Genomic DNA, 25,855 nt, shown 5'->3' with positions numbered 1-25,855 from the left:
ATATTTTGATACACGACTGCAGATTCTGGTTATTTTGCACAGTGAGCTATGAATTCTCAGGGCCACTGACATTGTTCAGCATCTTACTCACCAAAAACAAAGTTTTACACAATGCTTGGTTTTGGAACAGAAAAGCTTTACTGGTGTTAAAACCTCTGATGCCAGTTCAGTAAACACTGGAGCATTTTGATGAGAAGGAGGATAATTCAGTAAAGAGGACCTTTGTCAGAAACATATATTCGGCCCCTTGCCTTACCACAGACTCTCCGTAACCACTGGCAAGCTATTCAATCCCAGAATTATCCAAGACTAGCCCCATTTTTGCCTTATTCTTACTACTTGCTGGCTCTGATCATTCACCAATTACAAGGTGTAGAGTCCACAGAATTTAGCCTCTAAAACTACAGACTTCTGCTCTGTCTAAAATAGGAACAATACTGTTTTCCTTGTGTATTAAAAGTCAAAACAATGGTCGTGAAAAAAACTAAGAGAAGGTTAGAAGCTGTAGCAATGAGAACTACTTAAGAATGAGAAAAAAAAAAAATATAAAGTTGGACTTTCCTACTGGTATTTGTCAGCAATTTTTCTGGCAAATGTTGCTGACAATAGTAAGATATTCCCTTAAGAAGTGCCCTGAGAATCTGCATACCAGCATGGTCAAGGTTTCTTAGGCAACTGCAAATTAATAAGCACAATATGAAAGTCATATGCAAGTACAGGGCAAAGTCTGCACATGTGGGAGAGCATTCTGAAAAACAGATCCGCAGGGATAAAAGGCCTTATCTTGATTACTAGATCTCCAAAACACAGACAAACAAGGCAAATTAAAATAATGCAAACTCAAAAAATCTGATCTGCCAAGTATTTTTGCTTGCTTACCAGCTCAGCTGTAGCAAACAAATGTAACTGCTGTCACAATTGTACTTACATGGAGGAGGGAGGGAAAAAAATGTAACTTCACTGTACACACACAACCTACCGGGTGCACTGCACACAGGCTGGGCACACTGCAGCTTCCAATCCCACACTCTGCGCTCAGAACCATGGTCCAACAGTGCAACTTCCAAGGGATGGTGAGAGGTCTAGAAAAATAGCTTGGAAGCATCTTTTTCCCAGCCAGCATGTCCTTAAGAAAATCTAGGAACTTAGTTTTCTAACTGACAATGTTTCTTGAAATTGCCTGGGCAGACTGCATTTATCATAATTTAGAAAAACTGCAACCCCGTAATAATGAACAAAACAGATGTTACAGCATCTATTTTCTATGAAGGGATACACAAGGAGATCCCAAGGGGCTGCAGAAAATGACTGGGTTCTTTCTTACAGTCCCATCTGACATCAAGAGTCCTTCAGCATACATGCAAGAGACAACCTGGAGATATTTCTTGGAACTGAGACAGATCCTTGCTGTGATTTGAAAAATAGGACTATTCTCCCTATTTGGCTGTGGAATGCCATCAACAAGGCTGATGTTCGTGTTCCTGAGGTATGAGAAGTAGCTGAAGTGTGTTGCAGAACTGAGAAAAGATTCCTGTCACTAGATGACCCTGGTAATTGCTGGGCAAGACAAAAGAAAAACACGATGTCACTGCAGCGCTGATTGTTCATTCCATAAAGATTGCACTAAGGGAAACTTCTGCCCCGGAGGAAGAGAAAGAATGGAAAAACCAACACCCCCGAGATGGCAGTGTTAGCATCTTTCACTGGAAGAAGCTCCAGCAAGTGATGAATATTCTAAGGGATGCGATCACAGTAAGTTAGCACAGTGTTCAGAAGCACCTGTAAATTTTGATGGCTCCCTAAAGCAAAATCCTGCCCAGCAAGGGTGACCCTTGCACATAGCTAACAGGATTTAGTCATCTTTTGAAAACTGCACTGGTAATTCCTACTGCAGCCTGGCTTTTTGGGATGCCAATTGTCCTCCAAATAGGCAAGGAAGTGAAACCAATTTTCAATCCAGTAATGGAAATCATAAACCTCTACCACAACTTTAAATGACACAAATCCAGTTCATGAAGGCTCCAGTAATTTTATGCCTGTGCATAATAAAGCTTATGTTCTCAGCATTAGCAGCAAAGAAAGTCATGAACTATTTTACACCAAATATTCTATTGCATATACAGAAATAATATACATGAGAAATAACAGTATTAACTGCCACAAATCTGCCTGTAAAAAGAAATGCTTAAGAAGTACTTCCTGTTTTACAGAAAAGGCTTACTATGTATCAGAGAGTACTGCACATTCTGCTGTGTCCATTTCACAAAAATCCACATACTTCATGTTCTGCATAAATATCCCATTTACCTTAAAGAAACTTCCTCTTTTGTCCATACGAGTTTTCATCGTCAAAGATGACATCTTCCTTGAGAAGACTCCACTGTATGCCTTGATCTCCTAAAACCAGACACATATTTGTAATGGTTAGTCCACTATGTAGGAAATTCCCCTGCAATTCTAAGCCACAGAAAAAGTCACAAGTCTTCTGTCAAACGCCTTCTGTCAACATCTTACCATTTATTTTGTACCTGAGTCCTCATATATCCCTTCAGTCCATTATTTTTCCATAAATTGCTTCAAAAAGACAGTGCTATTCAGAGTCCAGTATCTCTCCCTTCTTTGCATAGCTGATCCGGTAGCTGTGACTAGACTTTAATGTGCTCATTTAAAAAGAATGCTAAAACATAATGATAGCTTTCTTTGTTTACTTGACCTCAGTCTGCAGTACAAACAGAACAAAAGGTTAGCTGTCATTACAATCCACTGTCAAATATTACAGTATTCTAAGGACTTATCAGGAGGGGAGGAAACAGTTTAAAATGACCTACAAGGGAGAAAACACGCTACCGCTAAAGTAAAAACCAACCAACAACAACAACAAGCCCAAACACCCCCCAAAAATGCTGCTTCAGGTTTCTTAAATGAAACTGAGTCATATTCAAGTCAAGAACTGAAGATAAAAGTTAGGAAGAAGCTCCATTTTATGCTATCAAGTAAACAATTCAACACCCAGGACAATGCACTAATGCATTAATAAAATACACACATGAGGAATAGCAAGAGGGTGATTCTCCATCTGAAAGTATAGTAGCTGAGTTCCTCTAAAGTCACAAGCAATTCACACCAGTAATTTATGAATCTGCTTTTGAACTAAGTGGGAGTCAGTTCCATGGCTAAAAAGTCCTTCTAGGATTTTTACAGGTGAGCTGTAATTATATTTAAACAGCCAAACTCTTCTCCTTACCCACAGGTTTGCCAACCACATAGCAGGGAGTTATGTTGGAAGTTTCAGCTACCAAAAAGGCAAATAATGCAAGTGCAAAACATTATAGAGTAGAGAGAGAGAGAGAGACGGCTTTTAATTTGATACAAGCAGAAATTAAAATTAAAATGGCTGTCAGCAGCAGTGAAAACAAAGTTTAGTGGTGTGGCTGCAGAGGGAGGTGGAGCAGAACAAAGCAGCTGGGACAGGGAATGCTGATAGGTAAAAACTCAAACTTGGCACATACCCCAACATCAAACACATGCATGTTTCTGTCTCCCTCTAATGCCTTATGAGAAAGAATAGACATGGGTAAGGAAGACCAAGGCAGAAGCAGGAGCTTAAATGGAAAAAGCATTAAATGAAAAACCTCAGCAAGTAAAAGTACATGAGAAAATTGGGAGGTACAAGCAGGAGAAAAGAAACATTTTAGTTTTAACATGTAGGAGGACACTTTAAATAGTTCGCCTTATTTCCAGAGGTCCTACCAGAAGAGCACTAGAAGAGGTTACATTTTTCCACTTAGATTCTGTTTAAAAAGCAAGCCATGTCAGGAAGCTCAGGAACCTGCCTGTTTTCCAGGCAGGGTTTCCAGACTTTGAAGGCTGAAAGAAAAATCCTGAATTCTGCACTGCTGTGAAAACCAAACACTAGGGGATGAGCAAGAAAAGACAAAAAACAGTGCTGGGGAAAAAAACCCTTAAAAAAAAAAAAAATTTACAACTTTCTTCCTAAATCAGTTTATTTAAAGGATACACTCCTGGTGACGCTCTAAAGACTTGTGAACTGTGTTTCTTTGCCTAGAGGTGTACTGTAATGGTTTTAATTTACTAAAACCGGGCAGAAACACTAATTAATGTAGGGGTTTTAGCTGCCTTTTTTTTTTTTTTTTTTTTTTTTTGGTGGGGGGGGAGTTTAGGAGAAAAAACCTAAAGCCAGCTTAAGCTTAAAAATGAACAAAAATAGTTTTATTAACATACTCTAAAAGAAAGAAAAAAAACTAAATTAAAACAGAATGACACTTTAAAACACGCTTCTCTCCTCTTACAAACTATTAACTTTCTTATTGAACAACACAGAAAAAACACAATTTAGGATTTTCAGTCAGTTTCACTATTTAGACATAACTACTCATAACTTTTTAGGAGAAGAGACTCTCTAGAATTTTATGAAGACATTTGCTACAAAACAAAATAGTCCAGTGCTCTCAATGTCACACATCTGCTGCCGCTCGGAGTTTTCGCAGACTGGGATGTTCTATCAGCAAAGCTTCTCAGTGTATCTGGGGTACTATTTACAAATACTTCTTCTAGTCTAAAATCATCTTTGTCTCAAAGGCTGAGATCTCCTTTTAACACAGGAGTGGGGGCTTTAAAGTTCCCAAATAAATCTCAATTACATCAGTCCTTAATTTTGATTATAACAGCATTCTACCCAACAACACTAAGATGCTGCAAAGAACAGTCCATTTCTCCATAATTTACCTTAGAGAAGTCCAGTTAAAAATGTCCACTTCTTCAATCCTATTTCAATATTATTAGTTCTTTTACTTCTAATCTAAATGATTTCATGTGGTCTCTGTTTCTATGTACCTTCTGGTTTTTCTTTCTTCTTTCTCTCAAGGAGGACTTGTGCTTCGAAAGTTCCGTGTTGTTAGGGAAGGGTTAAATCCCCCCGGGCCTGCAAGGGCCACGTGCACCCTGGGCTGCAGGAGCTGAAGAAAAATGGAAAGCTGGGCTGATAGAAGAAGCCGGTAGATGTCCTTTGTTTTCCACACCTTGGTCTCATCTAGGGCGGCTCGGAGTTGATATGAAGCTGCAAGCTTTCTTTCTCCGCTGCCAGCAGTAATGAAGACGGGCCATGTTTTGGCCCTTTCTGCTGAGGTCTGAGCACATGGCCTGCACTGCTGAACTGCAGCCACCTGTTTTTCCCCTGCCAGCAAGCAGAGAAAGGGAGCTCAGCCGGCCCAGGCTCTCCCTGTGCAGGCAGCGGCCCTCAGAAGCCCGGCTGGGCCCGGCCCAGCCACCCAAAGGGGCAGCAAGGTCCAACCCGGGGCCGCCCACTGCCCACGATATTGCCTCATGGCTGATTTCCAAAGCGAGAGAGAAACCGATCAGCAGCAGATTAGTTTCAAATGTCCCTTCCGAAGTTGCATTGACACCTCCCATTGGTCAACTCAGCTGCCAATATTCTGGCCAGCTTTTTGACAGGTCCCTGTCCTCCCTGCCCAAACCACTGCAGTCAGGGCAGGGGAAAAACATTTCACATTTCTAAAACAAAGTTGTGCCAACCCATGATATGTACCTAAATAACTTGACAGCACTAATCCCATAAGAGATGATGTTCAGTGAAGTGGATGGTTTCTCAGGTGCTATTAAATGAGTTATGCTCTATCTCCTCATTTGCCACATACTCAAGGGTACAGAGCAGTTGTTCTCCTCTGGGGAGCATAAGAACTTATTAAAAAAAAAAAAAGAAAAAAAAAAGAAAAAAAAAAGTCTTCTTTAGCGCAATTCTGGAAAGAAAATTTGCAGCTTGTGATATGTGACCTGTTATAAATAAAATCGACCAGATTCGATTTATCAGAAATTTAGAATTTTATTGTGAGACAAAATATCAGTCTCAGAAAGCCACAATTAAAAGGACAGCGTCGAGCCCGGGATCGCCGCTGGGTGAACACGGATAACAGACTCTGCCAGTCTGTTACCCCCCCCAAGTTCACAACTTCGGTCTCCAGCCGCCCCTTTTTATACACTGGATCGTGGAGTGAAGTCCGGGATTCTGACGGTCTTCCCTCCGAGGCGTCTTCATTAATCATGCAAGTCCCAGTATCGGGAGTTTGAATGGACCGGTAGGGTGGAACAATGCAGCTGATGGTTGGGCCCGGGTGTGTCGTGGATATGTTAATTTTCGACTGAGACGAGTAGAGATATCCATCTGAAGTGATCATCTCGGTCTCCGGACTTGTATCTCTGTTTTCCGTTGTCTTTTGTATCTTTTCAGGGATTCCCGGCAGCGATAGTTTCTAGGACCCCTTTCTGGTAATTCCAATCATACTTTCCTCGTGTCCCTCCCGTGCTTCCTGAGTTGAGGAAATTCTTTTATTTTGGTTTTTCCATTTTACTTTTACCCATATTAGTTTGAACAAATCTTTAACACTCATATTTATACAGTGAACATTTACCCTTTATAATTTGATAACACGAATTAACTTTAGCACATATATCACATGACCTAAAGTTAATTTGTGTTAAGTATTGTAATATGTAATATAAAGTTAATTCGCGTTCAGTCTAAATTAAGCTCTGTCAAATATAAAGCGTATTTAGGCTTAAAAACTGAACTATGAGAGGGGGACACGAAAGTTGAAAGACAGGGAGAGTCCCTGCCGGGAAAAGCCTCAAGACAACCGTTAACTCAATGAATGGAGAAGATGGTGAGATAAACCGTGTCTCCTCCAGAGATAGACCTGCTAATGACCTAGTGATTAAGAGAAGATAGATATCTTATCTGTTCCGGCCCGGTTTAACATTTCCAAAACCTTCTCCGAACCCGGCAATCATGACATTGTTTTACTTCGAGCACCTATTCAACTGACCGGGGATCTGAACATGAATACCTAATGAAGCTACCACGAAGCAAGAGCGCTATGGTCGCCATCCACTCTCAGTGAAAGACTGTATAAAATTCAGCGGCTCTGGGCACACTTGGTGAACAGAGTGGATACGGAGTGATAGAGTCCGTTTCTGCGTTCACCCAGTGCCGAAACCCTGGGGTTCGACGCTGTTCCTTTTAATTGTGGCTGTTAGAGACTGAATTTAAGTCTCGAAATAAAATTCTAAAGTTTGATTTACAGTATTGGGCTTGTTCATTCATTACACAGCTTAAAATTGTTATGGCAGAGGGAAGAGGGAGACCAAGAAACCCAAAAAAGAATTAGAATAAAACCTCAATTTTCCAAGTTGATCCTACTCCCTTAATGACAACACCAAATTAAATGACACAGGAAAAAAAAAAAAAAAAACACCAAAAAAAAAAAAAAAAAACAAACAACAACACCAGAGATTTTTAACCTTAGAGAGTTATGAGAAAGATCCTGCAGTTGTCTGTACATCTCTAGTCTCAGTCATTAATCACTTCATTTGGAAACAACAACCCCTTCACAGGAAACCTCATGGGATTAATTTTATTTTTTTTTTTCTTTTCAATTGAACCACAAAGATGTCTGCATGCAATCCCATTACCAAAATAACACCATGCTGGGATTTTTACATTATCCACTCAAACATACAGAGGAAGGAAAACACAAATACAGTTTTTGCCCTTCAAAGAGTGGTATGACTCCAGTCAGAAGAAAGCCTCAAACAAAACCACTGCTTGTTTCACTTGTAAGAGGTTCTGGAGTGCTAAACCTCTTCCTAACTTCTATTACTGTCACTATTTATGCAATATTACTGCTATCTGTAGGACCTTAACTTTGAGCCTCAGCTGGGCTCTTCTCAGCTGCACAGCCAGCCCCCTCCACCTTTTATCGTTACAATGTAATTTCAAACTAATTTAGGGTAACTTAAATAATGTTTCACGTTTGGGTTTCAGTATTTCTGACTAAAATCAGCACAATGAGGTACACTGCTGGGGTTTTTTGTGTTTGTTGGGAAGGGTTCTTTTGGTGCAGATACTTCATTTTCACCATCCAACACACAAGAAGACACTAGGGCTTTGCTGGTAAAATGGATGGCCAGGCTGGGTGCAACACTCCAAAACAGGGGCAGGCTCCTACCTCAGAGCTGAGAGGTATCTCCACATCATGCAAAAACAACTGCAGAAAAACCAACCTATTGTCAGGAAGTTTCATTTCTCTACACAGCTGTGCACATATGATGCTTACTCAGATCCAAAACAAGCTAGAAAAGCACCTGCTCTGAAGCTGTCCCTGAGTGTGGACCTTATGAGGCTGTCAGAAACAAAAAATCTCCCTCCTTAGATTGGGAAGCTAGGTGGAGAAAGTCAGCAAACATGTCATCTCCTGTACCTACCTTTTCTCCTCTTCCTGTGTTCCAGGCACTGAGTCAGAGAGCCCAGACATATTCACTCAGACACTGCCCAGGTGCTGCCTGCTCAGAAACCCACCTGGAAACGTCACCAGGCTGTTACCCTGGTTTTTCTGAGTTTTTTTTATTAGCCTTTTGATTTTCATAAATAGAGTCAGATCTTTTAGTTACTGTAGAATATTAGAGCAGTTCTTCTACCTTTCCCACAGAAGTAATATAAACAAATCCTTTGTTTTTCATTCTTTGTCCTTTGTTTGCATATTTCTAACCTGAAAACAATTGTAACTGACAATTCATCTGGCCACTGAGGCTGAGGGTAGAAACCCCAAAAAGCCAATCTTCTGCTAGACCCACAAATGTATAAAAGTAAAAGAATAAACAAAGGGGTCTCTTCTCTCCGCTCTTTCAGCTGGGAGCTGAATCAGAGGAACCTCTGCGAAAATCTCTTGTCTGCGTGTGATTGCTTTGTGTGTCTCGGTGACACCAGGCTTGGAGGAGCCAGCTCACTGTGTGATTCACATGGTCTTTTTCCTGGCCATCTGGAGGGAAGCCTTCTCTGTGTCCCAGTGCTTTGTTTAGCTCTCTGTGGGCAGCAGATGCCAGATGGTTCCTACCCACAGCACAGCCTTCCTGTAGCTCCCCACATCCAGGACTGAGCTCCCGTGTGTGACCGACAAGACAGGGCAGGGAGAAGGCATGATCTGTCTGCTTGGCAAATTTCCCTCAATTCCAATGCTACTGCATGGATGCTCATGTCCATGCAAGCTTTATGTTTCAAAAAACCAGGTGCCTTTCATCTTTCTTCCATTCCTTTCTGCTGATTTTCATTCACCTGGAAATGCCAGAGCACCTTTCACATGCTTGCATGCAACCTGACTTCCTGACTCCTCATCAAAACAGCTTCTACTTTAGTCCCTCTACTGCAATTTTATTTGGATTTTTTTGTATGTTCTTATACTTAACTACATTAGAGCCAATGAGCACCTGACTGGACTTTTCAGGTTCCTTCCCTTTAATCCTCTCATTTCAATCCCGCTTTACAAAGGAAAACATCCCATCTTCTTTAGCTGAAACTCCTAGCAAAGATGAGGCAGTCTGTCTGTATGCCTCCCCTGAGCTCAGCCACAGGAATCTGAGGAACATATTAAGTCCCTGCCCACAATCCTCCTTACCCCATCTCTGCTCAGTTTCCTAAAGAATCAAGGAGATACAACCGCTCCAGCTTCCTGTTTGTGATATATGTCCTAAAGTTAATTCGTGTTAAAAGATATAAAATGTAATACCATCCCTATAAGTTTTGTTTTAATCCAATATGCTATGAGTTAACTCAGAAGAAAGTAGCTCAGTAAAGGTACAGGAATTTCTCTTGCCTGAAAAGACAGGGGAGGGACACGAGACAAAACATGATTAGAATTACCAGAAAGGGAGACACAAACATGCCTCTGCTGGGAATCATTAAAAAGGAATGTGATATATGTCCTAAAGTTAATTCGTGTTAATAGAATATAAAATGTAATACAAACTATATAAGTTCTGTATAAACTAGCATGTTGGAAGTTAAGTTTTGTTTAAAATAGCATTTTGTGAGTTAACTCAGGGGAAGGTGGCTTAATAAAATACAAGAATTTCTCTAGCCTGAAAAGGCATGGGAGGGACACGAGGAAAGCTTGATTGGGATTACCAGAAAGGAGGACAGAAAACTGTCACTGCCAAGAATCGTTGAAAAGAAACAAAAGACAACGGAAAACGGGGATGATAGCCTGGAGGACCCGATGATTGTATCAGATCCGTATCTAGATGGTCTCCGGCTGGAATTAACATCTCCACACCACACCTGGACCCAACCATTAACAGCATTGTCCTCCTCCGCTGATCCATTCAGACTCTTAGAACTGAAACCTGCATGCTTAATGAAGATGCCTCGGAGGGAGGACCGTCGACATCCCGAGCCTCTCTCCACGATCCAGTGTATAAAAAACGACTGCTGCAAACCAAAAATGTGAACTTGGGGGGGTAACAAACTGACAGAGTGTGTTATCATTGTTCACCCAGCGGCGACCGCGGGCTCGACGCTGTCCTTTTAATTGTGGCTGTCCGAGACTGTTATTCTGTCTCACAATAAAAATTCCAAATTTTGATTTACCTAATTTGGTCCATTTCATTTATAACACTGTTTCTTAGTTCCTAACTAGGATTTTTGATCTTTTGGCCAACTGAACAAGACCTGACTGAGGAAAGACTCTAACACAGACAAAAAGATAACAGAAAGAGACTACATGTACGCCACCACCAAAGGAAGAGATCTGCAGCCTTCCTTTTGCTGGCTGACCCATAGAATTATCACCTTTTTGTCCTGTATTTTAAATGTAAGTTACCCCATTGAAGAAACTCAGTCTGCCCTCTTTCATTCTCCACTTTTAAAGGCTGTGCAATTACTGAGCACAGACTCTCATAGAAACTACCTTAGGCAAATTAAGAAAGAGTTTTACTCTTCTGCAGCCAAGGAAGTACAAGAGAAAATATCAGTCCAGACCTTAAAGCATGAGCTGGCAAAGGTCAGCTGATGTCAGAGGCTAATGCTGATTGCTACCTGTCAGTGCATTCCCTCGGCCAGCAGTGGGGTACAGCTGGAATACAATCTCTACTTCCCTGTAACAGAAAAGCATGGAAGCTAGGTAGAAGCTACTTACAGATGTACTTATAAGACCTACAGTGAATTAGCATCATATTACAATCAATTTTTACGGTAATTTATAAATACATACTATTGAAACAACTAAAATTAATTTGTTGGACCCATTTTCTTGTGGGTTAAAGTGGAAACCAGAAACAGGAAGAATAAATACATTTTACTTAATTTTAAAAAGTAAAAAAACCCCACCCTGCTCAAATGCAACTCTACACTTGACAATATGCCAAGAGATATACACAGTACTTCAGATTTTTAGCAAATGTAATCATCCTCATGCAGTTAATTTTCCTGCATTTGCCAGTCCCTGGGAGCTGTTCATCTGTAACCTACAAAGCTCTGGTTTGTCCACTTACTCTGACCTTATCTGAATCTTGGCAAAATTAAACTTTTCCTTTTGAAAGTATTTCCTCTGAGAAGCTTACTGCAAACCTCCTTCCAGGAACATAGATACAACTGAGCACAGTATCACTTTGAAAATCTATCAAATAAGACCTTCAGTCTGCATGCTATCACTGGTGCCAGGATCTAGCAGACCTCTCAACTCAAATGTTGCATTGTGTTAACACAGCTGTATCCACAAGCAAAATGCGAGGGGATTATGTAAAAAAAAATTTCTAATTTCCATCATTCTTCTGGCTGTAGAAAGGGCTTACAGTCTTTAATTCGAGTAATGCAAGGGCACATTACATGTCAAAAACAAGTAAGATATAAAGCAAAAATGGCAAATCACTCTTTACACACTGGTTGAGTTTTGAATTTTGGCATTTTATTTAAAGAGTTTAAAAAACCTTGGAAGTAACAAAAATTCCCTCACCCTCCTTTTTCTTCAAGCACGCTTTAATCTTTGCTACCTGAACATAATGTGTTTGTGTGAGCTGCTCTCCTGAAGAAAGCCACAAGTACGATGCCAGTGAGTACTTCTCAGTCAGTATTTCTGCCCTCGATGTAAAAAAGATCTTACACAGGTAGGCAGAAGGGCCATGAGTGACTGTTTGCAATCCTTTTCAGGAAACAGTATTGTCCTCATAAACTGCAAAGAAAACATAAATATGCAAATCTCCGAACTTTTCAAAGGCAATGAGGGGGTCAAAGGTAAACTTTATCAATCACTGCTCATTTCGCTTAACATAACAATGCTGTTAAATCACAGCCAGCTCTAAGGACAACTCCACCTCACTATGCATTAGGCTATTACAGTACCAGCCAGTTTTCAACAAACTGTCACCCGGACAGACCGATTTTCAGGGGATGTGATCCAGCCTATGCTTCAGTCATGGCATAATTATTGGAGTCAGCCTAAAGTGGGAACATCTCTGCAAGACTTATCCACTGATCTTTCTACATCTGATTTCAGCCAGTCATCGCTCCTGCCTCAACCAATCTTTTGCCTGCAGGCTTATTTTTTCCCCTTGCTTCCAGATCCTATTCCCTGGCAGCCTTTTATGAGACTAAAGGATAAAGAGGAGTAATTACTTTGAACTTGTTTTAGCACAGCACTCTCAGGAGGGGCTTTAAGTTTGGGCAGATCCACTGTCTCACAGCTATCTACCCAGTTCTTTTATCTACAAAGTCATAAATTCAGAAATGAAAGCATTTGAAAATCCCATCTGAAAAGGGCACAAGAATTGGCCTGACTCTGCTCCCACCAACATGAGCAGACATGGCATCACTCTTTCCAGAAGGAGCATATGCAAACACTGAATGCCTCAGAAAAAACAATCCTTAAGCTCTGCAGATCAGGCACGCTACCAGGAGAGTTCTGTTTGCTTCTAGCACTGTCTCCCTGTACCCCTTCCCAAGTTTCTTCTTCCTCTCTCCCACTAAACAACCTCTTCTGGCTTCTTCCCATGGCATACTTTCCATATTACTGAAAAGGAATAAAACCCCAAGTCATTTACTCTGGCAGAGGATTTAGTCATGGAAGATACCACCAAATCTCTTATAAGAGAATGATTGTTGATACATTCATTTCTTGCTTTCCCTCTGGAAATGTCAGAGAAATAAATTTAGGAAGAGATTCACTTTGATATGGATATCCTTTCAGAACGTTTCTATTCTTCCCAAATTCCCTGGCCTAGATACCTCACTAGCATTTCTTAGGGTATTTTTGTAATTTCCACTTACTGTTCCTGCCAAAACCACTGAATAATAAAAATACAAACATTCATAAGTGTTTTCAAACATCTTTAAAAAGTTTAACGTACAGCTGCACTTCCTGGAAGAAGCAAGAAAAAGTAATGGCTTGAATTACAATTTTAGCTTCATGGTCTATTGAAACTCCAGAATTCATAGTGACACTTTAATCCAAAGGGACATGGGGTTCAGCATCTGCATCTAGATGAGCATGCACAAGACAACCACCTGCTGGGCTTGGCCATGGCTTATTTTAAGTACCTGGGAAAAGTATCTCTCCCCTCTACTGTGAAAGCCAGAGCAGGATGAGGGTTTCAGTTCTCAATTCTTACCTCCTGGTCCAACAGAGGCATCAAAATAAAGCTCTGTCCACTCCACTGCCAGAACTGACAATCCTCCATGCAGCAAGGGGGAAGAAGAGACCTGACTTGTGATGGTTCAGAGAGCCTGAACACTTCCATCTACTCACATATTTCCATGATCATAGAATTGCAGAATGGCTTGGTTTGGAGATCTAAAAGGGTCTCACTCCACCCCCCTGCCATGGGTAGGGACACCTTCCACTATTTCAGGTTGCATGAAGCTCTGTCCCATCTGGCCTTGGACATTTCCAGGGATGGGGCAGCCACAGCTTCTCTGGGCACCGTGTGCCAGGGCCTTATCACCCTCACAGGGAAGAATTTCGTCCTAATATCCAATCTAACCTAAATATAGTCTTTGTCAGTTTGAAGCCACTCCCCCTTGTCCCACCTTAAAACATTTCTCCCATGTGGCAGAGCATTATGTACATCAAAGCTTGTGCTCATTTTGCTCAGTGCTTCCAGAAAACCTTCAGCTGATTTCCAATAAGAGCAATTCTCTTTTAAGAGCTAGGAGAACACAAGTTATTTTGATAAATTTTTCTTCGTATAATTCATTGAAAAGGATTGCATTTGTTTACCCAAAGCAACACACAAATGAGGAAAAAAAGGCAGACAGATCTAAAAGTTGTTTGACCTTAAAAACAAATATGAGACATGGATTGTGAGACAGAAAAGTGATCTTAAAAGAACTGCAAAAGCTGTAATTTTTTTAAACCCTAAATATCTTTTAGGCTCCTTATTACTAAAAAAAAAAAAAAAAAAAACCAAAAAAACCACCCACACCCAACAAAAACACAACAACACAAGAAAAACAAAGCAAATGTTAAATAGTTTGCACATCTTGAACAATGACAAAATATAGCTTCTTTTAATTCTAATGCAATAGCATTTTCTAGTTGTGTTTGTTGCATCACCAATATGCTTAATAGTTATCTCCTTGTAAGACAGTAACTCCTTATAATAGCAAGCAACAGTTTCATTATTCCCTACGAAACATTTTGCAAAGTAAACTGCTGTTCAGGAGGCCAACGCCAAAGAAACTACATCCTGCATTTCATAGAATCAACAGAAATATTTCCATTGATGACCATAATTAGTGGAATGAGCATAGCCCACTAAATGGTGTGCAAGAAGAATCTGTAAGAACAGGAGCCACTTAGGCTGTTATTCCAAGCTCCATTTAAAAGCTTTTGCTGTGCATCTCAGCTTCAGCACAGGTGAGGCACCAGGGCAATGATTAACCAGAGAACAGACACCCCTCTCTTTATGTCCTTATGCTCATCTTCCTCGTGACACATTCAAAAGATAATGTGTAAATTGTGCCACTAATCTAATGGCTTAGCTAGTAACTAAGGAACCAGATCATCAGAAATGCACCACACTACTTGTCACCTTGTTTTTGGGATAGCTCCCAGTGACAGCAGCTGCTCCTTCCCAGTATACAGGCTGCTCTTCCTCTGAGCCGAGTAAGCTAAGTTAAATAAAGAGTACTTTATGTCAGCCGAGTCCATGGTAAAGGCTAATATTTAAATTCCCTAATCAAAATTGTTAAGATGTAATCACCTGGGAAACTTCTCAGTTTAGCCCTTAGCATTAGTTAGGAATAATTTCACCCTTTCTTCTTTATTCACACTTTCAGCATATTACATGAAATAGTAATTTTGTGGACCACAAAAACTCAAGCTTTGTACCAATTTTTTTTCCAATTCTATTAATAAAGGTTTTTTTATACCCTTTAAAGTTTTGAGCCTGCTTTACTCTTCTTCTAATCCTACCTCACAACAGAAAAAGAGTAACTAATTCTAGTAGGTGCATTGGCATTTAGCCAACATTAGACCCACTACATTAATTTGTACATTAGCCAAGAGATCTCAAATTAGCAAACCTGAAATCACTACACGTTATGTTCATAGGCAAAGAGACAAATCTAAACAGCATGGCAGAGTAGCATCATCTTTAGAAGAGAAAGATGTTTTGGGATTTCAGGAAGCGTATGTGCCCTCTTTTGGCCTAGGCACAGTCCAGAAGTATCAGCAGTTAATGCACTCACATAATTTAAGAAACGGCCCTCACATTTGGTGAGAACTTTTATATGTACTTAGTTTTCATTCCCCATGAAAACTGAGAACAGTACTGCCCTACGTCAGAGGGCTTTCTCAAGGAGTAAACCTCTCAGCAGTGACAATTCCAGACATTACGTTGATGGGGGTGACCCACAGGAACCCCTCACTGTCACCAGGACATGTGCAGAAGAAAGGTGTGACCAGAGGAGGGGGATAAGGTCCCAGCTCCTCAGCCTGGAGGGAAGGCTGGACTGGCTGAACTCTGCAAGTTCCTTCCAACCTCTGGTTTTTGCGAAGACAGGAAGGGGAAGGAATGGGGAAGTATGTGTTTGGGAGGCTGGGTATTATTTTTGGTGGGGTTTTGGCTTTTTGTGTTTGCTTCTTTTGCAATACCAAGATATCAGAGGAAAAGCATGAATTTTTCTAACTCAGTTTCACACAGGGGTGGGAGCCCTCCACCACTCCAAAATCCATTTTTATGTTTCATTGCACAGGAATTGCTAAATTTCCATAACCCAAAAGGAAGCACTAAGTCAAGAAGCGTAATATCAGCTTAAATAAATAATAAATCAGACTTTTATCTTTGCATTTATTAGCAAATGACACACACCTGAGCACACACACAAACTGGGTGAAAAAACATCTAAACTTGGAGCAAACAAATTAATGTATTGTTGGAGCTACATATCAACAGGAGGAATAAAAGTTTGGATAAACGTTTTTTACAGGGACAACCTGACTAAACAAACCACAACTATTATTTATCTAGCACCGGAAAATATTTAAAAATACCCTGGGCAGCTCACCTAGTAAGTAATATGCAAACATTTATCCAAGTGTAAACAAATGGGGGAAAATTGCAGTGATTGAACCTGATTTTTTGCCTCCTAAAGCAAGTACTAAGTGTTGTGGGTCAACTAGTGTGAAGCCACTGAAATTCTTGGACCTTGAAAGGATCCATTTTCAAACTGTCCATTTAAGAATGCAGTGCATCCCACATCCTGAACCACACCCGATCAGCACCAAGTGACTAATCTGAGGGGACTCCAGCTGCAGGCATGGATTCAATAACAATTTTATTTGCATGTCATTACTTATATTTGCACTAGTGCTTTCTTACCAAGAGATTAATGTAATCCAACAGACTGTAGGAGGAAGATCACATGCCAATTTTTGTGGTTGCACTGTTTATTTTAAACACCTGGACATCAGACTTAATGGACAGTTTGCTTCTTTATTCACTCAGCACTCACTACTAATTTTTGAAGAACGGTGCTGATTGCTTTAAGAAGCACCTTTTGTAGTACATTTCCAGTGTGGCTCCCCACCCTTGAGGGCACATTAACACAGCAAACCATGAGGCTGAGTACCAAGTAGATTTATTTCTCTATTAACAAAAGAAAATATTTTCACTAGAAAAACTTGAAAAGATGTCTTGACCTTTTTGCTTTAGCTTAAGCACAGAAGAGACTCCAAGAAAATCTTGCATTAATTAAACCAAGGTCACTGCCCTCCACAGAAGATTGATCCATCGAATAACACTTCTGCCTATATCAGAGTTTTCACTGCTCTAACCTAGCTTGGATCCACTGGTAATGAACAGATAAGCTGCTCACTGTAGAAAGCTTGCATCATTGCTTGTTTTGGCTGTGGAGATAGGGAACCAGGTTAGCCCCACTAAGGATTTGGCACCTTCTGCACCACCACAGCACAGTACAGCACAGCACTGCTAACCTGTATTATGTAGAGGGAAAGCCACCACCAGACTCAGAATGTTCCTGAACCACACTCGGACTATACAGACTGGAAAAAGCAGACTGAGCCACAAATGTGTGCCAGCTCACTCCTGCACAAGAGTGCAAACACAGCAAGCACATGTTCTCAATGTCCTTCCTGTCAGATCTGCCATATACACATCATAGGAGATCAAATGCCTAGACAAAATGCCTACACTTATTTTGTATTTTAACTAGGAAGTTAAAAACCAAAACAAAACCACTAATCAAATCCTACAGAGAAAACCTCTATTTGCACAGTCTATTTCTTGCCCATTAGAGAATATGGTTGGGGGTAGAGGGGAGGCATGAATAGGGCAATATAACAGCTCTTCAGAACCAAGTCTGCAGATAGCATAATGCATGGTATTGCCCCCGCCTGACCTATCTGGAAAAAGCAGGAGGTCATTTTAAATTATCAAAATCATTTCAGACACTTGCACATTCCTCATAATGATCAGGTCTATAATCAGTCACTGATTATAAAGAGTGACTGTTCTATAAAATCCATGCACAACTTTGACCAACTATGCTCTGAAATACTAAGTTTTCTTTTTTTTTCACCCACCTACTGAACTGTTGCTTATCTGGGAACTGGGGAGGTGAAGAGATTCACCTTGGAGATGTTTTCTTTTTGAGGGACAAGGGAGTTCCAAATATTCAAATATTTAGAATCTACAATTTAGTTTGAAATACATGTTCATCAAACAAAAGAGAAAAATCAATTATAACATGTTACTCAAAAAAACCAGCCTTAAATGTTTCTCTTCCATCCTATTTCTTTACGGAAAGAAAGAAAAAAAAAAAATTAATAATGAAAACAAGGGTATGACACACAACAATGAAACCCAGGAAATTCAAAACTGACAGCTGTTGAAATATCTGTCTCAAGTTAATTCCACTCCTCTTCCTGTTTTCTATATATGCACCATGGGACTGGCAATGTCAGCCTCAACCAAACTTCCTGGCTCACGTCTCAACCTGTGTAATTTCCAAGTCACATAAGCACAGGTCACCCTTCCTGTCCTTGTGGTGCTCTTCTTGATCCTCCTTTCAAGGACAATTGTTCCCTCAGACTTCTCCTTGCAACTCTTCCCTCTAATAACCCCATTACCTTCTGTCACAGCTGACTTTTAAATTCATCAGCAGTGCAAAGGTTACTGCTGCTTTCCCAACCTTCTTCCCTTTTCCCATCACTAGCACCATCCTCTTATTCTGCTGATCCTAAGCAGCCCCAGACTCCCCTACCACAGCCCCTGCACCCAGTCTGCCTTCACTCTTGCAGCTGAACCCCTGGGGATGAAGCCTCATGACTTTGCCAGCTTCCTTCTCTGAACCTGTAAGGTTTCCATGCACTAACTCAGTACTCCTGCTTTTCAGTTTTCACTGATTTCTATTTCCTACTAAAGCTCCTCTCCTTTTCTACCCCTTTTTCCCAAGCCATTTGCATAAGGATCCCAGACAGGCAGGATTTCATATTCACAGAATCATAGAACAGCCTAGGTTGGAAGGGGCCCTAAAGGTCATCTAGTTCCAACCCCGCTGCCACGGGCAGGGACACCTTCCACTATCAGATGGACACCATGCATGTTCCACAATACCTTCACTTTATGCAGGTTTGAGCAGCTTTCTCATCCCTTCCCCTTCTTCCATCACCTTTGTATTTAAGAAGGTGGACCAAGATATCACACCCTCGTAATTCCCCTTCTGCTTCTTTCCTCCAATCCCTCAAAAGGCCAGGACACATACAGCACACAGATAAAGAGGGAGGAATTGATGCCACAGCACCAGCTGGCTCTAACAGCAAGGAGAACAGCTTAAAGCCTCCTGAAACATGACTTTAAAGAGTTAAGATTTTAGATAAGGGTTAGAAGCAATTTATATTGATCAAGATGTAAGTTAGATTAGTAAATGGTAGGTTAATGATTATTAGATGCTCAAGCTAGAGCTAACTGTTATATTATGAGCTTGTTTATAGAAAAAGTGGAGTAAGTGAACCATCATAAGAACAGATTGAAACCACTAAGAACAATGGCCAGCACCTGGACTTGGTATCAACCAATCAAGAAGTAGGGGACCTTGGATTGTGTCAGAGGGTCACAGAGACCTGATGAAGACTCTCCTGACTTCATCCTTTGAGACCACTGACCCAATTCAAGACCACCGGCCCAATTCAAGAGAAGAACCGCGCACACGCAAAGGACTAATAGCCTCATTTTAATACAGAGCGGGGATGGGAGGTGCTGGGGTTATGCATACGTATTTTACGTAAGATCTTGGAAAATAAATAGAGAGCAAAGAGCCTTGTTTGGGGCGGCCACACCTTTTGGAGATGACCCCCTGCCGCCCGCCAGTGAATAAACATACCACTTTCTAACTTTAATTAGTTAAAGGGTCTTTGTCTGACTATATAGGTTTTCAATGACTCACTCCCCCAGGCTGTCTTCTTCCAGACTAGGAGGAATGAAGGTCCTCCCTAGGTTTTGTGATGAGCACTCTTCCTTCCTCTAACTTGTTTTTGATCCCCCAGCTGAATAGGGGATATATCCTCAAACCCCAAGTTTCCTTCCTCAGCAGCATCAGCAGTCTGGTTTGGTTAGAACCTAAAAATTTCTCTTTACTCACTCCATTAATGAGTTCATAGAAATTCTAGCAGGGGAACTCCTGAAGAAAGAAGCATGGGTGTTTAGTTCTTCTCTGTTAGTTTGCATGTGTAAACTGTTTGTTTTCTCTCTCCTGGGACACTGTTTTGAAACAGGCTTTTTAGAAGGCAATAAACCTCATTTGTTGAAATGGTGAAACTGGGTCTAAGTACTGACAAAAGCAGAGCATTCCAAACACATTTTTTACTCCGCATATTTACTGTACTGGGGGGGGGGGGGGGTGTACATTATGCACATAGGTGAGACAGAGACTGTTGGTGTCACTTTTTTTCTTTTGGATCTGAACCAAATGCAATCAAACCCAGAAAGTAAGGCAGAGGTCAGGCAACAGGCTGTTTCCTAGGTTTAATTCTTGCTGACACATTGGCAGCAAAAGATTCCCATTACCGCCAGCAACAAATATTGGCTATCAATGTGTACGGGGAGCTCGGACTAGGCATAGTGAGATACACTTTACTTAGTCCTTTTAAAAATGAAAAATTAAATTGTTTAACAGCTAGTAAATTCCATCACTCTCATTCTGCAGATAATAAAGAAGAAGCTGTCAATAGAAGAAAATACTTATGTTACACAGCACAGTTTCAAGACTTAAAACTGCATTAGTTTATTCCTTCTACATCTGGTGCCAGTTATTTTTATACAACTTCTTTGTATAAATTCAGCAACATGGAAAAAACCTTTCAAGGTCTATCAACCATTCTCAAAATAAACACCAACGAGTCCATCTCCGTCTTCTGTACTTCAGCTACGACGCATCCCCTACACAAACACAAACCCATGTCCCTGGGGAGTCACAAATCTCTCGAGTAACTTGATCTGCCATGACTGAGCTAGGGGAACCCAATCCAACCCTAAAATTAATCTTTTTGTTCCCAGTCAGTCTGACTTTGTTCCAAAACCATAGCACCAAAGGGCAAATCAAGGAGGAAACAAACATCTTCCACAGTTTGTGAACCATGACCTCAAGTGGTCATGTCTGCTGTCCTGCGTCTCTTCCTACTTGCAAAGTTCTATTTCTGCCTGCTGGAGAAGGTCAACATGAACAATGCCCAGCAAGGAGCTGGCATCAGCTTCTCCCTCTGCTCTGTCCATCCTGACAATGATGCCTAAGCCTAAGCTTCCTACTACTGCTTCTGTGTACAGCAAACACTGGCTATCCTGTGCCACTAGCACTGCAGAATTCTGCAGCAGGAGCTACTTGTTTGAAACCTGCATGTTCAGTGAACTACTACCAATTTCTGCTTGTTAATCTCTTGATCAGATATGGATTCCAAGCCCAGCAGCATCTTTAAACTGCTGTCATGCCTCTTAGCTCCTTGCCACACAAAAGCACCTCTCTCCAATCTCCTAAAACACACAGTAAATCCACACAGAAACATTGCACAAACACATTTCACACCTACACATTAATCACACTATCATACTCAGGCCTAGAAAACAGTTCACTTTGCCATTCTGTGACCACCAAGGCTGCAATGTAAGAAACTCCCCCTAAGAAATTTTAATTCTGCCAACTGCTCCAGACATCTACAGGCAGCCTTGGAAGATCTGGCCTTTAAGTGGTGACCATCCTATATGCAGTTTGGAGTTAGCCTACACTTTCACACCACAGGCTCAAGGACTCAATGGTGAAGGTGCTTTGCTGAAATGGATCTGTAAGAGGAAGATCTAAGCCTTGCTGTGGTGAATGATTACTTGAAAGACAGGAAAAAGACCATAGCCTAGAAATAGGTTTACATAGTCAAGCAGATAACCATGCTGCCTTCAGCTAAAAGCTGGCCAATTTGAGACAAAAGCCTTTCAACTGATAACCAGGTTTCTGTGCAAGCCACTAGACAGTGGATGAGTACAAAGAAAGAACTCCCTAAAATGCTGAAAGAGTCACCCTGCAGACATCATACACAAACTACTTTGCCAAAACTTTACATGAGCTACTCTTCTTCAGAATTTGTACATTCACACTAAAAAGATGTGTACTACAGATGTCAGAGACCATGTATACAATCTGTGACTGACAAGGCCTGATACATTATCTTTGTCTGGACCTCGCCCTAGTTTCCAGAGTTAAACATGATCTGTTAGCCTGAATTAGTGCTATTTCAAGAAAATGCATCAACCAGGAAAAGCATCAACAGCAAAAAACTGATGGACCATTCAAGCTAAAACTAGATATATAGCATATAAATGCTTTGCTGGATGGAAAGCTTACCAGCAAATGAGCTGAACCTACAATCCCCCTTTCTTAAATTTCTTGTCCTTCTAATGTACCAGATTTCAGTAAAATGTTCCAAAGGAAGGTTTCCATTAGCAAAATAAAGGCTGTCTTGCCTTTGTGTCGGCCCCAATGGCATGCCTTGACTTGACAGAGGGCAAATGCCTGTAACCAGCATTACAATCCGATTCCAAGCAGCAAAGGAAATATCCCCACAGACAGAACTGTGCAGGGAACACAACATCCACCCGCATGTGGGAACTGGAAGGCCCAAAACCTAAAACCCCTAGAGTCTTCCCATTATGACTGGTACATTGCCTCCTAGCAGCAGTTTTAACCAAACTGATAAACACAGGCCTTTGTCAAGGAAAAGGCGGTATGAAACTACATCTTGATATTCAAGACTACTTTCTTCAATTCACTATTTCCAAGTTAGGGCCTCAATCCAGCAATCCTCAGTTAAACATACTACCCAGCTAACCCCAAAACCCAAGACTTCCTTAGTTTTACATTCTGTATTCCGGTGATGCAGCCAAATCCCTGCCAGGAACATTATTGAGATTATGTGAACTAACATTCTTCTAGTCACGATTACTGATAGTAACTGAATACTGATAGTAACAGAAAAACAGTTCTTTATGTTGCCACTGTATGTTCTTAGAACATGTAAAACAATGAAAAGCAACAAACAGACCATCACTGGAACTGCCACAGTATTATGCACTCCTTGCACTGAAGTAAATGTTAGATAAAAGGTTGAATTTAGACATAGCTCTCAGGGTGCCATACTAAAAAGGAGAAAAAAAGCAGCTGCCTCCTCCCGCTCACTGTGGAGTAGTAAAAGCCATGGTTCTCTGCAGCACAGCAAACAGAAGGCTACCAGCAGCCCGGGAAGGCGCCCGATGTGTCTGACAAGAGGGCATACCACTCCAGCAAGGATCAAATCACACAGGATCCAGCTAAAAAATTTCTCTGGCTTCCGGACCTGCTGTAAACCACATGGAAATACACCATAGCTATCACAGTGTATCACCATAAGTGATAGCTAACATATGCCCAGGCATTCATGAAATGCCAAGGGATGAAAAAATATTTTTCATATAAACATCAGAAAATGAACCTGCACTATAACAAACCAAATATTTACTTTGGCAGATCGTATCTTCTAGCAAAAAATTTGCAACATTGATAAACATTTAAAGAGACATACTGCAAAACAGATGCTGAAAATATCTTTGTATGGCTGACTGCCAAAATGGAGGAGCTGTGCATCTATCAGTGTAACAAACATGAACCAAGAATTTTTATGGAACCATTAAACAGAAACTTTGAACTATCCAAAGGAATGATGGTTGCTCGCTTGATAGTGAACTCACTTTTTCCTCTGCTAAAAATTCCAAGCACTACAGTTTGGAGACGATATACTAGATAAATGAAGGACATCAACACAAGTTAGAACTGAGCCTTTCTACCTAACTCCTCAAAGACCATTTACTAAAGTTCCAGTTACTTAAAAGCAGTTTACAAAGACTTCAGCAGCAATTCCCAGCTCTAACACATTCACAGAAACACTTCAGGATGAGTTTTACTGCACCTTGCCTACTATTTAAATCAATCAAGTTCAAGTTACCAGCACATATTCTACTTCCACCTCCCAAAACTGAATTCTCAGAAACGTCCAAAACAATCATCATTTGAACAGCTGTATCTAGATAGATCTACTAAAACCAAAGTAAAAATTTAGGGATATGCTGTGGCACAGGTGCATACACAACTTAATTAACCTAGAGCACCCTAAAGGGTCCCAGTCATGCATCCAGACAATTGCGGCCCTTAGCAAACACACCACAAGAACCCTGCTTCCTTCTCCCAAGTGATTCAGTGTGTCCAAAGTCTGATTTTTATTCTTCCATTAACCACGAAGAACTCTGTGAGTAAATTATTCTTTTTTAAATGCCCGGCTGTAGCTAAAATAGCTTAGTACAACGTTTACTGAGGGCTGACATTTAATAGTTGCCAATATCTAACTGCTTTCCTAACAAATTACAGTCTCAGCAAGTTATGCAGCGTAAAGCAAGCCAAGACTCCAGCTGGCACAAAGATGCCTATTTATTTTTGTGAAGATTATGGTTCTGGTTTGTGGCTGCATTTTAAAAAAATCAGTTTAAAAACTTAACTTCTTTGCAAAAGACAGTGATCAGTTTCCCACAAAAGTAGTTCTAAAATCGACAGCAGGCATCCCCAGCCCTCAGTATTGGCCTTTTTCGATTCCCAAGTTAAAATTATCACAAGGCTCACTTACAGAACCAGCACAAAGCTGGAGCACTGTCTTGGATTATGTAACTTAAAAATGCGTATCCTATTTCATCTATTGATAGCTGGTTTTTGGGGACATGTTTTATCCTTCTCTTGTAACTCCAGAGGGGAGGGGGACAGATGCCTTTGATAATGGCCCAGCCATTCAAACCAGGTGGGGCAGTGTTTCTTATCTCTTTCACCACCCCTCCATCCTCCAGGGGGACATCTTCTGATAATGGGCCATTAGGGCCCACCAATGACATGACACATTCTATCATCCCATTGTGAGATGCTCCACACAGTGGGGGAGGAGCCAACTGTTCTTACCTAGATAAAAACTGGGACTGAAGACCACTAGGGATATGGTTTTTCCACTGGATTCCCAGAGGAAGATCTGACCCATCTCATCACCACTGGACTTTCTACAGGACCATCTCTACTCCACAGAACCACATCTGTTACTCCAGGAGGACTTACCTGGACTGCTTCCAACACCCTGACCAACAGGGTGTCAGGTTGTATCCTTGACTCTGTCAGGGTTATTCCAGGATTTTTGTTTGCTTCCTTGCTTGTTTTTTTCTGCTACTACATTAGTATTTTCCTTTATTATTTTTTAATATTCCTAGTAAAGGACTGTTACTCCTAATTCTCATATCTTTGCCTGAAAGCCCCTAATTGCAAAATTATAATAATTTGGAGGGAAGGGGGTTTACATTCTCCATTCCAAGGGAGGCTCTAGCTTTCCTTGTCAGACAACTGTCTTTCAAAACCAAGACAGAATTTGGTACCCAATGTGAGGCATGAGGGCATTGAGAGAAAAAGGAATAACAGTTCTTAAGTGCCCACGTTGTTGTGTACTGGATATTACATGGTCTGGCTCACCCTGGTTCGGGTGGCATGGGGTGGTGGCAGTATTTCTCCCATTTGCGGGCCCTTATCTAAACATGGGCCCTGTAACTAAGGCTACTGTGGCTGTCATCCAGTTTGCTATATGGGTTAACAAGGTGAGGAATATGTGGGTTTTTAAATTCCTCTGGAAGGCAGGCACATGGATTCAGTGCTATCAAACACTAACTTCGTGTTTTTGGGGTTACTTTAACAATGGTACCTACTGTGAGGAAATTACACCAGGGGAAATTTTTTCCCAACCCTTCACCCAGCTCTTTGGGTCTACCCCACTAGTTTTTGAAGGGTTCAAATCTCTGAATGCTAATGATATCATACAGCGGCTGGTGTTGCTGGTATGCCTGTTCTATTTAGCATCTTGAGATAAGGGGAGATTGACCTGGATAACCACCCTGATACCTACCCCAGAGGATAAGGATACTGCCCCAAAGCGTACCT

At 41.0% G+C, this 25,855-nt stretch overlaps 1 protein-coding gene across 8 annotated transcripts in view; it reads right to left on the bottom strand.

Annotated features, from left to right (window-relative positions):
- The window catches only part of RIN2 (Ras and Rab interactor 2), an 88,268-nt gene that overhangs the window by 40,601 nt on the left and 21,812 nt on the right, over positions 1–25,855 (bottom strand). For 7 of the 8 annotated variants that reach the window (XM_040059919.1, XM_040059918.2, XM_058419920.1 and 4 more), the window contains one exon: positions 2,308–2,397. In XM_040059919.1, the coding sequence (XP_039915853.1) occupies positions 2,308–2,361 (54 nt within the window). In that variant the 5' untranslated portion in view covers positions 2,362–2,397. Of the gene's footprint in view, positions 1–2,307; positions 2,398–2,514; positions 2,548–25,855 lie in introns of those variants that run through there. The other variant, XM_058419921.1, reaches the window with a different exon arrangement.

Source organism: Hirundo rustica, chromosome 3 (genome assembly GCF_015227805.2).
Source record: "Hirundo rustica isolate bHirRus1 chromosome 3, bHirRus1.pri.v3, whole genome shotgun sequence".
Taxonomy (NCBI): domain Eukaryota; kingdom Metazoa; phylum Chordata; class Aves; order Passeriformes; family Hirundinidae; genus Hirundo; species Hirundo rustica.
The sequence above is the reverse complement of the archived record's forward strand: the minus strand, read 5'-3'. Positions and strand labels throughout refer to the sequence as shown.